The sequence below is a fragment of the Bufo bufo genome, chromosome 2 (assembly GCF_905171765.1).
Source record: "Bufo bufo chromosome 2, aBufBuf1.1, whole genome shotgun sequence".
Lineage (NCBI taxonomy): Eukaryota > Metazoa > Chordata > Amphibia > Anura > Bufonidae > Bufo > Bufo bufo.
Genome location: NC_053390.1, coordinates 757418215 through 757433548, shown reverse-complemented (window position 1 = coordinate 757433548; position 15334 = coordinate 757418215). Strand labels below are relative to the sequence as shown.

The following is a 15334-nucleotide window of genomic DNA, read 5'->3' as shown; positions in this document are numbered from 1 at the left end:
CGCCGGCATCCCAAATCCCGCGCAGGCGCAGTGCCGTCACTCATCTCATCATAGCGCAGGCAATCGCCGGCACTGCGCCTGCGCGGGATTTGGGATGTCGGCGAGAGGAGGATCGGGGTGTTTGCCGCAGAGCGCGGCGCTGAGGAGGGGGGGTGTTGAGCACTTAGCTGCGCCTCTGGGAGGCGATTTAGATGAACTTGGAGGCATTATTAGTTTTCAAATTTAGCCGGGCACGGCACTTCAGAGGGGCGTTCCTGGGCACCGTGGAGAAAGAAGAACGCCCCTCTGGGCTCCTTACAGCGTCATTTACATATCATAAGAATAGATTTTTTTAAGAAATGACAAGACTGACAATCAAAAGAATCAGACAGATGGAAAAAAGGTACTCTGTTAAACATGGATTCATGAAAAAAAAAATTGGGTAAATTGCTAGTGACAGATTCCCTTTAAAGCAACTGTTTATTTGCAGTGTGTTGATTAGTTCATATAGGTAACAGCTACAGGAAAGCTAATTTGTTAGGCTACATTCACACTAGTGTTTTTGCTGGATCCGGCAGGGTTCAGCAAAAATGCTTCCGTTACTGATAAAACAACCATCTGCATCTGTTATGAATGGATCCGGTTGTATTATCTTTAACATGGCCAGGACGGATCCGTCATGAACTCCATTGAAAGTCAATGGGGGATGAATCCGTTTTCTATTGTGTCAGGGAAAACGGATCCGTCCCCAATGACTTGCATTGTGGGTCATGACGGATCCGTCTTGCTCCGCATCCCATGATGGAAAGCAAACTGCAGCATGCTGCAGTTTGGTTGTGCTCTCACACCGGAGAGCAAACAGAACGGAATGCGTTTTGGAGCATTCCGTTCTGTTCAGTTACGTTTTGTCCCCATTGACAATGAATGGGGACAAAACTGAAGCTTTTTTTTTTCCGGTATTGAGACCCTATGATGGATCTCAATACCAGAAAATATTAACGCTAGTGTGAAAGTAGCCTTAAAATTCAATTCGGGTCCGATTCAGCTTATCTGATCCGGGTTAGAATACATTTGATGAGATTTTACAGTGAGAACATCTCTCTTTCTATCTCTCATAATTCAGGTTCAGTAGAATTAGAACTTTTTAAAATAAATTGGGTCAAATTTCTAAATGTTAGAATTCATTCAGCCATCTCTAGTAAACAGCATCTTTATGACCTATAGACTAACTTTCATGCAACCTCAGTTTGCTGATCATGATCCTGTAACCCTATGACCACACAAGTAGTACTATAGGGCAGCCAGTCGAATTAATAGTTTACCATATGGTCAGATTGAGTACATCAGAGCCACTATAAGGCTATTTTCATACACTGCATATATGATCAGTTTTTGCATCCCAGTTTTGAATTTAAAGGCTATGAACACCTTTGGAGACAATTTTTTATTATTACATTATTACATTTTACTTATTTTGGGCTAAAAATATATTTTCTCAATTGGCCTTTATCAAACATTTCCCTGATGACAAACCATGTAAACTCATTGAGAATCTCAGCCCTGTACAGAGAAAGGGGCTAAAACTATTGAATGAAGGCCAATTGAAAAAATATATATTTTTAGCTCAAAATTAGTACAATGAAATAATACTAAAAAAAACTTAACGCCAGAGGCGTCCATAGCCTTTATAAATACAAATACAGACCAAATCTGCTCTATGTGAAAATGAAAGGAGGCTGTCACGAGAAAAAAGGAATGAGAATTCTTGCGGCGCTCCAAGGAAAAGAACATTGGCTGAGAGTTTCAGGATGGCACTGATCCCTTCCTCAGGTAAGGTACACCTTGTGTGAAAATGGCCTTGCTAATAGAGGGAAAGTCATGGACTTTCTCTATAGCATCCATTTGCTGTAATAGAGCATATAGACAGGCTCTGTCATGATTAGAAATGCCCATTTAGGAGAATTTTTATTTAAATGATTTACACATAGATCCTGCCAGTAATAATATATAACAATAGGGTGTTTTGTTGTTTTTTTTGCTCCTAAATGCATGTTAAATGTTCCTAAAATTTGGATTGTATGATTAATTTCTTCTAGATTGGATATTGCTAACATCACAACTAAAAAAACTATGTTCCTTATCACTGCTATTTAGGTGACTGTTTATGGCTTTTTAATGCTCAGAACAGCAGTTGGCACTTTCAAAGTCCTCCCCCACTATTACCCAAGGGGACCTGTTCTAAGTGATTTTGCACTTATATGTTGTCTTAGCAGGGTTAGAACTGCAGTTTCCCATATGTTGCATGTCTTTTTTTTGTTACTTTGATATTTTTGTCATAAGGTCATCTTTGCTTGTCCACATGCTTGTATTGGCAATTTTGAAATCTTGACTGGGCCTAATTTCCCTGGACAGTCTTATTTCTTGGACCTTTGGGTTAAAAGAAAGCTGAGTGGCCACACACAAATATAGGCTTATTAGCAGTGTGAATTGTGTATTTTATATAATATTGTGTATCAAGACTACAAATAAATAGGTGAACATTTTACTACGTATGTTGACTGTTTTTTGTTATGCAAATTTTAATGTTCATCTCCACATTGTACTAAACAAACAGGCAAGATTAAAACTCTTGCTTTATAGTCGTATACATATTCTTTAAGTTATGATATGGATAACAAGAACTACATACTGTAGGTTGAGAATTTAAAGGTTTAGTACACCTGATGTTACAATAGTCACTGTGTTAAAATAGTGCAGGATCTATATACAAAATATGGCTGTTATCAGATATATACAATATGACTGTAGAAATATTTTCACATGGAGAAAATGTTATAAGTTGAAATTTCGGACGTTAAAACAATCCCTTTATTCCATTTAGAATAGACAGGCAAACCTAGGTGCTTCAGATGTTTAGGCACTATCATTTACATTAGACCTTACAGCTCTACTCTACCAGGCTAATGATTTATGAAATATACAAACAAATTCATTTGACGTCCTTGAAAAAAGCATTTTGTTATAGATGTTCCAGGAGTTCAGTATCTGTTACAAAAAATGTTGACAATTATTAAAATTGATAAATGAGTAAGGTCATGCAAATTACTCAAAATGTGCATTTGAACATATTACTTAAATGCACGATCTCCTGGTACAGCAAATAGTTCCCTGTATTTCTTCAGGAGATATCCAGTCCACCCTAGCTGTGTTCTTACAAGCTCAGGTCAACAATGACATGTTCAAAAATCTGTGTATTTCCTTTAAAACTAGAGGCAAAAATAAAATCCCGTCGATCGGTTGACACTGCGGTAAAGGAACGAGGTGCTTGTATGTATATCTCTTTGAACTTTTCAAAAATCTTCTTTTGAGGATCCCACTGGTATATTTGTGAAAAGGTATAATCACTCCCTAGTGCCAGGTAATATCTGTCCTTAAAGATAAAGGGTTGCAATGCCATAGCTCCACGAGATGGTAGAGCTTGGATGTCAACAAACTGCTTGTTGCTCCATTTCATGATTTTTGAGTCTCCGATAAACCTGGTCAATGAAATGTAGAGCTCATCTTTCATTCTGAAGCTTTTGACTGCTAGGACATCCTCCATGTTTGGGATGTCACTCAGAGGGGTGAATTTCTTTGTGCTTTTGTTCCACTGTAAGATGAGCGGTACTTGAGATCGGCTGGACAATATAAGATGAGGCTTCTCGTCAATTTCGATGAATTCTGCATCAGTGTCACGGAACCATTCATGAAGGGATTGGTAGGAGTAGAAGCCTTTACCATTCCACTTATACACAGTTGTCAGACCCGCCTTGGAGCTGTCAGCAATCGCAAAAAAGTTTTCTCCTTCAATCTGAAACAGCTCAATGTCATTTGGCTTAGAGATACGTGAGACCTCAATGTCTTGGAACTTTGTGAACTTGGCCCAGGTTTCATCATACTTGTATATGTGAGAGCCACCAAACAGTTGGGCTACCACCATGAAGACTTGATCATCAATGAGTATGGCTTTGCATCCAACAATGGACTGGCCTGCCAATAAGAAAACTGGGTTACAAAAAATGATGTGCAACACAATCCAACTTTATTGTTTGCAATTTTCACTTTTTTAAATACAATATATCGCTTGAATTTATGGTCCCCCGAATATTTGGCCCATATACAAAAGATAGACAGTTGGATGTTTACTCTAAGGCTAGGTTCACACCTGAGCGTTTTACAGCGCGTTCCTACGCGCTGTAAAACGCTCAACAGGCAAAAACCAATGTTTCCCTATGGGCATGGTTCTTACCTGAGCGTTTTACAGCGCGTACGAACGCGCTGTAAAATGCCCTATGCCCCAAGAAGTACAGGAGCTTCTTTGGGGCGTATTGTCGCGCGTATTGTGGCAGTTTTTCATTGGATGCCTCTGTGGTTAATCACACAAACGCACGTACTACGCGCGTTTCCAAAATACAAAAACGCCCCAAAATACGGCTCAAAAACGCCCGATAAAAACGCCTGTACAAGCGCGGTCCCGGCGACTGAGCCGGGTGTCAGTTACACTAGTTAGAGGAGGGGTTAGGGCAGGGGAGGTACAGCCCGGAGTGAGGGAAGGGCTACCCCCTTGACTTCCACCGTGACTGCAGGAGCTGGAGACAAGGACTTTATAAGTCGTTTTTTTTCATCAATATACATCCCAGGAAAGCGGCACAAGAATGCATTTAAACAGAATGAGCATAATCTATAAGGTACTGGTAATAGTTTATTAGGTGAAATCCTGGTGAAAGGTTCGCTTTAAATTGAAATATAGTTATTACCTGTAATGTTGTCATAACTTCTGAAGTTCATTTCAATGTGATCCCATTCCAAGACCATACAGTTTTCCATGCTTGGTTGTGCTATAGCCACAAAGACATCATTCTTATATTGAAAGGTATCGACTGACACAGACTCGTACGTCAAAATTTGATGAATGACAAAATCTGTAAATTAACGGCATGAAAAATTATTATAATTTTTTTTTTTACTTTTATGGTTGAGTGCACATTTTCTAGAACACATCTTCCACTCTTTTTAAGTTACTCTAAGGCCTTTTCACACAAGGATGGGAAAAAGCTAACACATGAATTTTCAAGTCGCTGGTCCTGATTGCAAGACAGTAGTCAGACTTTTAAAAGAGGGAGGTTCACCGAAAAAAGCATATTGGGGCACCGTGCGTCACTTTTACAGTCTAAGATACTTGTGCTCTACTTGACTAAGAGATATAGAAAGGGGTTGTGGCCTAAGATTGGATACTATGCACTAAGATTGCTTCAGAATGTAGCTGGGCAGATTTCCCGTTTAACAGCCCCAGTTACAGTGAGAAAGTATTCTGTACAAAAAATAAAATAGTAGTAAGATCTCCAATGGCCTTTTCTGATGGACAGAGTATACAAATAAGTAAAAAATATTAAATAACAAAAAATACAAAGAATAACTACTGCCAAAAACGACTCCCTGCGTGAATCATTTATATACCACGCGTATATCACTTTTGCATGAAAGTGAATGTGTGTCAAAATTAACTAATTAATTTTTTTTTTATTAATAAGGGTTGTTATTATTATTGCCAGAAAAAAAATAGGTCATATGTAAAAACCCATATTTACTATTTTGTTTTTCAATTTATAAGCCTAAAAATTCTAAAACTAAAAACCTAAATTATATGAAAAGAAATCTAAATTATTCTCGGGAAAAAATTAAATAAAATCACATTGCTAGCCCAACAAATAAAAAAAATAATATATAGTCGTTCAACTTACACATGTGAAAATTGACTAAATGATTTGTGGTCCTGAAAAGCAAAATTGATCTAATCATGTTTTTCTTATGTGACTTGGCAGTTTTTTACTTTGTAAAAGAAAAAAACAGAACGAAGCAGCGTGCTGGTGTAGTGAACTCAGGCTTTGTTAAATTCACAAAGGTAAGTGATATAATCACCGTGCTCTGTTGTGAAACAGTCACAACAGCTGTATCAGCATTTTACAGTGTCTCGATCCGATGCTCCAGGCTGCTCTTGTCCGGTCCTGTCGCTGCTGTGCATAACCGGAGGTAAGTTTACAAAAATACGGGAACCTCATGGACATTGGCGCAGGAGCTCGATCGCAGCAGATAAGATCGGTAATTTTTTAAATGCCTGAATTTTATTATAAATAACTAGTATCGAGAGCAAATCGGTCAAAAGGTCAAGCATATTATTTTGGACACAGATATATTTTTTGAGAGTCCATTTTCTATGCAAAATATAAAAAATACTCAAGCAAAAAAGGCAACCAGGCTTGCTGTGATATCAATGTAATTACTCCCAGCCCATTGGATACAACATACTCCACCTACCAAGCGTGAGTCTTTGAACCATATAAACACCATACTTAGGTTTGAGAGAGGGGTGTATATGAAGAGGAGATGCCCGGCCAAATTCTTAACCCTATGGCAGGGATGGTTATCAGTACCAGGACTATCTACACAGGTACTACTAAGAGAATGCCTAATAGAGCAACTTGGCATTTTATGACACCTGGCCTGAAGTTCCTTACTGGATTAAGGTATTCGAGGAGAATTGGTAGGTTGACAGGTTGGAGAGAATGGAACTTATCTTCTGTTCCCTGGTCTATGGAATATTATACCTGGTTAATATAACTATTTTCATACCTAATCTTCCTCATATGTGTACCTACGGTAAACCCACAGTTTTTGGCCCAAGTCCTTCTGTCCCTCTTTGCTCCTTAAACGTCCCTCTTTTTGATCTGAAGTATAGATTTGTATCACTACATTTACAATATTGATCCAGAAAATGCTTGTCTGATTCATCTCTATGTATATTAGAGGCTGCCTTGTATATTATTTCATTATTACATTCAATTTGGATTTTTTACATTAGTATATTCCGATAATTTTTCGGTATTGTGTAAAAGAAAACCACTTAAGTGTATAGATAGGCAGGAAAAATGGATCTTTCACACAGTGAAACAGAATTGTCCCTCTCTGACCTTCCAAAAAGTTGGGAGGTATGCAGTTGCTTCAACCATTCTGCTATACTTCTATATATCTTGTTTGCTGTGGTTCTCTCTCTGCGGGGTTATTTGGGAGGGGAGGGAAGGGTTAAAACATACTGGAGAGCATTGTGTAAAATGTTACTAGAGTTCACATCATTTTCGCATTGAATACACTATTCTATGTATTTTTTTTTTTGTAATTTATGCTTTATTGTAAAGTTAATTTTTCAATAAAAATTATGCTTGATTAAAAAAAATTGCACCCTGCCATTGTTAGGTTAAAGTAGTTGTCATTGTTATCCCTCCATGTGGTGAGAAAGCTGTTAAGTGGGGGACCACGTAAGCATCTTCCGTAAGATACACATATGCACTTTACAAGTATCGGTACTTACTATAACTACTGCCCCCTACGTACAAGAATGCAAATGTACCGGTAGAGAATTGTGATGTTTGAATGGAGTGAACATTATGGACGTGAAAGAGAAACGGGGGTGATGCCCTCATTGCAAAAAAAAAGGCCTAATTTTAGGAAAAAGTATCACAAGTAATAACTAGAGAATGGAGCTTTGGATCAACAAGGTCAGGACATACAAGGTCAGGACATACCGGTTGTTATGCAGTCTGTATCAAAGCTTGTTATTTCATTCAGCTTCTTCCCTTGATACTCAGATGGCCCGGCACAGAGCACATCGGACACAGTGGAGTTTGTCATCTTCAGCCATGAGAATAGCCACTTAGCTTTACAGTCACACTCAAACCTATTGCCCCGCAAATCTCTACAAAATAAAGATGTAGACGTGGAAATGACATAGACTGTGACACATTTCAATTGCAATTTACATTTTTTTAAAGGAATATATTGGCAATCCTAATTTGCAGACAATTAGGGAGATTTATTAAAACCAGTATAAATAAAAACTGGCTTAATTATCCATAGCAACCAATCAGATTACACCTTTTCCATGGTAGCAGCCAATAAACTCTACGTGGCCTGATCCTGCAGTCATACTCCCTTTTATCTGTCTCCCCTACATATGGTAGGTTAGCAAGAAGTAGTAGGCAGATGGAAGGCAGTAATGTTGTAAGATGATTCTACACAGAGCTTGTTTGTAGTCTGTTACAAACTTACCTGTCCTGTCTTCAGTGGCGTAATTCTCTGCCTAGGCACCGCCTTGCCAGGAGAAAGGCGCTGCTGATCATGCCCCCTGGTGACGCGACCACATCCTTAGCAAAAAGATGCAATGCTCTGTTTCGCCCCACAGTGGGCTCGTGCTGGAGGAGATTAGCAGTGAGCCGATTGCTCAGCTGCTCTATTCCTGTTTCTGACTAATGGAGCACCGAGTCATGGATCTATTAGGTTCTGATCCAGGGACTCTGCTCTCTATTTAAATACACCAGTGAAAGTCTTTGACTCACTAGCTGTGTTCCTGGTTCTTGCTCCTGTGCTTATTTGGATTGCTTGTGCTTTTGACCCTGGCTTGTCTTCTGACCACTCTCTATCTCTTGTTTGATACTGCATAGTTCGTCTGGATCTGATCTCGGCTTGTCTTCCAACCACTCTTTGTCTCTCGTTTGGTACTGTGTAGCCCGACTTGTTTTGACCCACTTACATACTGCTCTGTATTGTGTTTGTCTGTCTTTGTTTGTTAGTGCGTCTCTGCACTTATGTAGTTTAGGGACCGACGACCAGTTGCAGTCTTGCTATCTAGGGTTGTACTGCAAGTAGGTAGGGTAAGTGGGCTGGGTACAAGCCTTAGTACTCATGTTTTTAACTGTCCCTGCCTACAGTTGTTACAGTTACCATAGATACATAAAGGCCCACATAACAGCTTTAAGCAAAATGGTTGGACATTTTTAATTCTAATTACAACCTATAACAATGTTGTTCCATCTTCCCATTTGGATGATTAAAACCATGTTTTAACTACATTTACAAGCAGGCAATGCAGACTTCACTGGGACACTAGGCTGCCTGATCTCTGTGGAATCCTGGGGCATCAATGTTAACAACAAGGGGTATCCTCTTTGCCACAAAAATTTGGTTGAAGATAATGTAGATAAGTCTTTTTTAATCTCTGCTGTTTTAGAGAAAGATCAGGCGATTACAGACAGCTGCCTCCTGGCAAGGATCTCTCTTCTATACAGGTGACATACAGACACATTGATTAACATTAAAAGTTAGGGTGTTTTCTCAGGCGCACACAATGTTAAAAATATGTAGACTGGGAGGAAACCTGTATGGCTGCCATTTAACTTACAAAATGTATTGCCACCAATAAGACAAATCTGTCTACTCAAAGAAATGTTCCATCAGTTCTTATTTGGACAGATAGCAGTAATTTACCAGCAGTATTCTAACCTCATCATTTGTTTCATTCCAGCTCAGTTGCAACCATCAATTTTGGTCATCTATTCCCTAGCCTGACCACCTGACCAGACTTTGCTCTTCTGTGTTGTCAGGGGGTCAGTCTGTGGCTTACTGCATCTTCCCTCCACCAAGCTCTGCAATGCTTGTTCCTCTGCAAGTAGCCCCCTGCATAGAGTGTTGTGAATAGATCATTTCTGCCCTATATAAAGGACCAGGAGGGCAGTGATATAATATGTGTGACGCTCCAATGTTTAGCTGCACAGTTATAATGCTCCCGTTTATCACTGACTATCTCTGCAATATGTTGACTGTGAGTTGCCTGTGCGGAGAATTCATATTATTCCTATGAGATGCTGCTTCACCCCACTGTTTCCTGCCTCCTGCTCCTAAGAAACATATTACTTGCAATGGGAAGGCAGGGCTGAACAGGTGAACCACCGGTATGATAAGAGAGGTAAGTCCCATTACCCACAATGTCTTACTATGCTGTTTGTAAGTGCTGTGTGTGAGCCCATTGTATTCCTGTGAGATGTAGCAGTACTGTGTGCTGAAAGCCCAGTGTATTCCTAGGAGATGTAGCTTCACACTGTTCTCCCCTGTTGCCTGCTTGTAATCGGTTTCTTTGAGCTCTTTCAAGCAAGTGGCAGATAGAGCATTGTGTAGCAGCAACTCATAGGTATACACTGGACTCTCAGCACATAGCACTGTTGCATCTCATAAGAATGCAATGAAATCTCTGCACACAGCACTCACAGACAGCAGGGTTAGGCTTCCTTTACACTGCTTTTTGAAATGTCCAAAAGTCCCCGACATACACCAAGGTCAAAAGTGTGTCCTTACGCCATTGGGCTGGTGTCTGACACGATCCTTTTTTCTGCTGTATGGAATGCATGCAGTAAGGAAGTAAACAGCATGGGATACAGCGTTTTCTTTGCCATAGGAGTCCGCGAGCTACGGAGGACATTGCATGTTAGAAGTACATGTCTGGAAATTCTCCTGACATATACTTCTAACAGACAATGAAATATACAGAGTGAAAGCACCCTAAACCAGTGTGAGTCAGGGGAGGTTTATACCTCTCTTATATTGCTAAACTTCACCTGCTGTCCTGTCTCCTGCTTGTGATAGCTTTCTCTGTCAGCTATCACAAGCAGGCTGAAGGGGAAAGCAGTGTGAAGCTGCATCTCATAGGAATATACTGGGCTCTTACCACACACAATAAAATGCAATTTCAGTAAGCCCTAGCTCTTTTATCATTCTAGGCTTCACAATCTAACTAGGCTTTATTCCTGCTTGCTGCAATCGACAGATTCCTCCCTGCCAGCTCTTACAAGCAGGAGGCTGAGGAGCACGATCGGCCTGCACGAAGCAGAGGAAGCAAAACTCACGTCAAGGTGTGTTCTGGCCACTCTGGTGTCTCTACCTCCAATCATGTCTACAGGTGGGTAAGTGTTTTTGGGTGGGAGTTCGTTTGCTAATATGATAATTTTAGTAGCCATATTATTAGATAGTTTGAGGGTCTATGGACGTCCCTCCTCTTTCTTTGAACATAAGTTATATGGTGTTACTATTTAGGAGTATGAATACATTCAACTCCTTTGGATAGAAGAGAACATAGCTCCCTTCCCCCCTCCATATCTGACCTGTGTGACATATTATTCGGGTGTATAAGAACCAGTGGTCAGTGATTAAGTACAGCTACACTACAGTGTCTTTGATGTTTTGTCCCATGCTTTGTTATTTTAATCATGTATTTTTGATTATTGTCATGCTTCGGTGTGGGAGGGAAACACCACACTGAGCATAAGAGAGAAGGGTGGAACAGGGAATCAGGCCTGAAAACTAGGGAAAGAAAATGGACACCTCCTAACCAAAATCCTGACTCACTACCAGTATGAACAGACCCCAAAGGTAGGTGAGTTCATACACAGGAATACCTAGAGTCCTATCAAGCCCTATAGGACCCTAGTACTAATGGCAGGGATGAGACTACATGTTCCTCCAAAAGGAAGGACAAACAGGAGTCTCCTTCAGGCCTAATACAAACAATAGGGAAATGCAACACACAGAACCCAAACAAAATACAAAAGGGAAAGGAAAACAACATTGCTTACCGGTAATCGTTTTTCTCGATACCCATGACGGCACCCTGTGCGACTCAGGACCTCCCATCAGGACAGGAAACCTGAGAAGATAAAAAGGACACACCTCCACACAACACCAGTAGAAGAAATAAATTGTTCTCCGGAGAGAAGTGACAAAGGGTTAAAGACCCTCTTTTTTTTTTGTATATCTATATTACTTCATATAGACCTGGCAAAAAGCCATAAACATATATATATATATATATATCTGCTTGGGGAGGGAAATATCGGGTGCCATCATGGGTATCGAGAAAAACGATTACCGGTAAGCAATGTTGTTTTCCCCTCACCCATGACGGCACCCTGTGCGAGATAAACTATAAGTAGAACCTAGGGGGGGGGGCACAGCCTGAAGGACTTTCTCCCCAAAAGAAGCATCAGAATGGAGCTGTAATCTGTAATGTTTAAGAAAAGTATGCGGGAAGCTCCAGGTAGCCGCCCTGCAAATCTGGGCTAAAGATACATCAGCTTTCTCAGCCCACGAAGTAGACACCGCCCTAGTAGAATGGGCCCCAAAACCTGAAGGAGGGGGGAGACCCAGGGAAATATAAGCTCTAGCTATGGCCTTCTTCACCCATCTAGCAATAACCCCTCGGGATGCTTTTTTCCCCCTATTTCCTCCTAAAAACTGAACCAGGAGGTTCTCGTCCTTTCTCCAAGGAGCCGTAACATCTAAGTAGACTAACAAGCATCTCTTGACATCCAAGCAATGAAACTTTTCCTCCAAACTATTGGAGGGGTTAGGAAAAAAGGAAGGCAACACAATGTCTTGGCTCCTATGAAAATCAGAGACAACCTTGGGAAGAAAAGAAGGCAGGGGCCTGATAACTATCTGGTCATCCTGGATGATCGTATAGGCGGATATGCTGAGAAGGCCTGGATCTCCGAGATCCTCCTAGCAGAGGTAACAGCCAGGAGGAAAGCCATTTTAATGAATAAGATGTCAATTGGAACCTCTAGTAAGGGCTCAAAGGGTCTATCGGTTAGGGCCGTCAAGACCCTATTCAGGTCCCAAGGAGGGGAAAGAGGTCTAACGGAAGGACAGATTCTGGCAGCGGCAGAAAGGAAACGCTTGACCCACGGGTGGATTGCTAATTGGAAGTCAAAAAAGTAGCTCAAGGCCGACACCTGAACTTTTAAGGTGGAGGCCTTGAGCCCTTTGTCTAACCCTGCTTGTAGAAAGTCTAAAACCTTAGGGATTTCTGGAGGACTAAATGGATCAGGGCTAGAACCTAAAAAGGAAGAAAAGACATTCCACACCCTATTATACTTCCTAGCTGTTGACGCTTTTTTGCTACCTAGAAGGGTGGAAACAACTTTGCTAGAAAGCCCTCTCTTCAACCAGATGTCCCTGTCAATCTCCATACTGCCAATTGAAGAATCCCCGGATTGGGATGCCATACGGGCCCCTGGGAGAGTAGATCCTCCCTCGGAGGAATCACCCAGGGAGGGCCTCTGGCTAGACTTAAGAGGGTGGGGTACCAGATTCTCTTGGGCCACTTCGGGGCTATCATGATTATGGTGGCTCCCTCTGCTCCGCACTTTTTTCAGAACCTGCGGGATTAGGGAAATAGGTGGGAAGGCATAGCCGAATTCCTGGCTCCAATCCTGAGCCAGACTGTCTACCGCTGTAGGATTCTCTGTGTAATTTAGAGAGAAGAATCTCTTTGTCTTCCTGTTTTTCCGGGTGGCAAAGAGATCTATAGTTGGGGTCCCAAACATTGTTACAATCTGGGAAAAAAATCGGCCACCGTGTTCTCTTTCCCTTTCAAATGTATTGCGGATAAGACCAGGTTTCTGTCTTCCGCTATTTTGAAAATTTCCTGTCAGAGGAAGATTAGGGATGGTACTTTTGTTCCGCACTGATGATTTATATAGGCCACTGTTGTTGAATTGTCCGAGTAAAATACCAACTTTCTGTTGGAGACATCTGGAACTGCCACCTTTAGTACTCTTTCTACTGCCTTGAGCTCCTTGTAATTTGACGTGCAGACCCGGGTTTTTAAATCCTATCTTCCCTGCCAGTATTTTCCATCTGAATGAGCTCCCCAGCCCCACGGACTGGCGTCTGTCGTTATCAGCATGGGTTCCATGAAGGACCAAGGCATTCCTACCGAGAGGTTTTTCTCGGACGTCCACCACAGAAGGGAGTACCTTGCTCTGGAGGAAAGATGAAATTTTTTCTCTAGTGTTTGTGGAAGACCATTCCAAATCTTCAAGATATCCGACTGTAACGGTCTTGTGTGGATCTGAGTGAATGGTACGGCTGGAATTGTAGCCATCAGGTGCCCCAGTACTGCCATCGCCTCCCTGATGGAACATTGGAAGGACCGGAAAAGGAACCAAACATGCTCTATTGTCGAGGACACTTTCTTCTGAGGGAGGAATGTCTTCTGAGCCGTAGAATCTAGCTGCATTCCTAAAAAGGTGCAAACTTGAGAAGGGGTTAGACAAGATTTCTCCTGATTCATTCTCCACCCCAGATCCTTCAACAGAGAGCACACCAGGACGAGCTCTGCTTGTAACTGCTCCCTTGTTTGGGCTATGAACAAAAAATCGTCCAGATATGGTACTACTACTATCCCAGATGATCGAAGGAATGCCACCATCTCCGTCACGACCTTGGTGAAAATTCTCGGGGCTTGAGAGACCCCAAACGGCAGTGCCCTGTATTGCAGGTGTAGAAGTTGGCCCCTTACTTGAACAGCCGTCCTTAAATACTTTTGGGAGGAAGAGTGAATTGGGATGTGATAATAGGCATCCTCTAAGTCTATACTTGCCATCCAGCAACCTTGGTATAACAGGTCTAAAGTCGTCTTTATAGTTTCCATCCGGAATTTCTTGTATCTCAGGAATTTGTTTAGCCGTTTTAGGTTCAGAATCATCCAAAAGGAACCGTTGGGTTTCTTTATTAAAAAGAGTGGGGAGTAAAACCCCCTGCCCTCCTCCTTTTTTGGGACCTGGCAAACCACTCCTTTGTCCAACAATAACTGAACCTCTTTCTCCAGAACTGTGGATTTTAGAGGATCCTTTGGAGTTGAAGTGTGGGTGAAAAAGACTTGGGGATAGGAGCGGAACTCCAACCTGAATCCCTCCGCTATCCCCCCCAAAACCCACTTGTTTTGGGTGACGTTCGCCCAAGCCGGGAGAAAGGCAGAGAGTCTCCCCCCAACCTGGAGTCTGGCGTCATTGCTTGTCTTTTGGTTTGTTATCCTGGGATTTAAACAGGAAACTGCTAGTTTTTCTTGGAAATCTATCCCTTTCCTTCCTATCGTAGGGCTTACCCCTCTGTTTTCTAAAGCCCTGCTGGGGTTTACGAAAAAAGGGGGGTTTCTGAGGGACAGGAAACCCTTTTTTCTTGTCAGATGCCTTCTCCAAGATGTCATCCAGGGAGGACCCAAACAATCTATCACCCTCACACGGAAGGGCACAAAGTCTGGTCTTAGACCCCTGGTCACCCTTCCATGACCTAAGCTAAATGGCTCTTCTAGCCGCATTCGTCATAGCTGAGGATTTGGCAGCAAAGCGCATAACATCCGTAGAAGCATCCGTTAAAAAATCCGCCGCTTTAGCAAAGGTGGGAAGAGAAGCTAAGATTTCCTCCCTGGGCTTTTTTTCCTTAAGATGTTTCTCTAGCTGTTCAATCCACAATCTTAAGGACCGGGATACCCAAGTGGCTGCAACTGCGGGTCTAAGACAAGTAGCGGAAGTTTCCCATGCCCGTTTAAGGTATATATCTGCTTTCTTATCTAATGGGTCCGACAGGCAACCCAGATCATCAAAGGGGAGGGCAGATCTCTCAGCTATCTTAGCGACTGGAGCATCTACCG

At 41.8% G+C, this 15334-nt stretch overlaps 1 protein-coding gene across 2 annotated transcripts in view; it reads right to left on the bottom strand.

Annotated features, from left to right (window-relative positions):
• Positions 1-2144: 2144 nt before the first annotated feature.
• The window catches only part of LGI2 (leucine rich repeat LGI family member 2), a 64406-nt gene continuing 51216 nt past the window's right edge, over positions 2145-15334 (bottom strand). For both annotated transcript variants that reach the window (XM_040420559.1, XM_040420560.1), the window contains 3 exons: positions 7599-7768; positions 4776-4940; positions 2145-4008 (listed from right to left, as the gene is read on the bottom strand). In XM_040420559.1, the coding sequence (XP_040276493.1) occupies positions 3191-4008; positions 4776-4940; positions 7599-7768 (1153 nt within the window). In that variant the 3' untranslated portion in view covers positions 2145-3190. The remainder of the gene's footprint in view (positions 4009-4775; positions 4941-7598; positions 7769-15334) is intronic.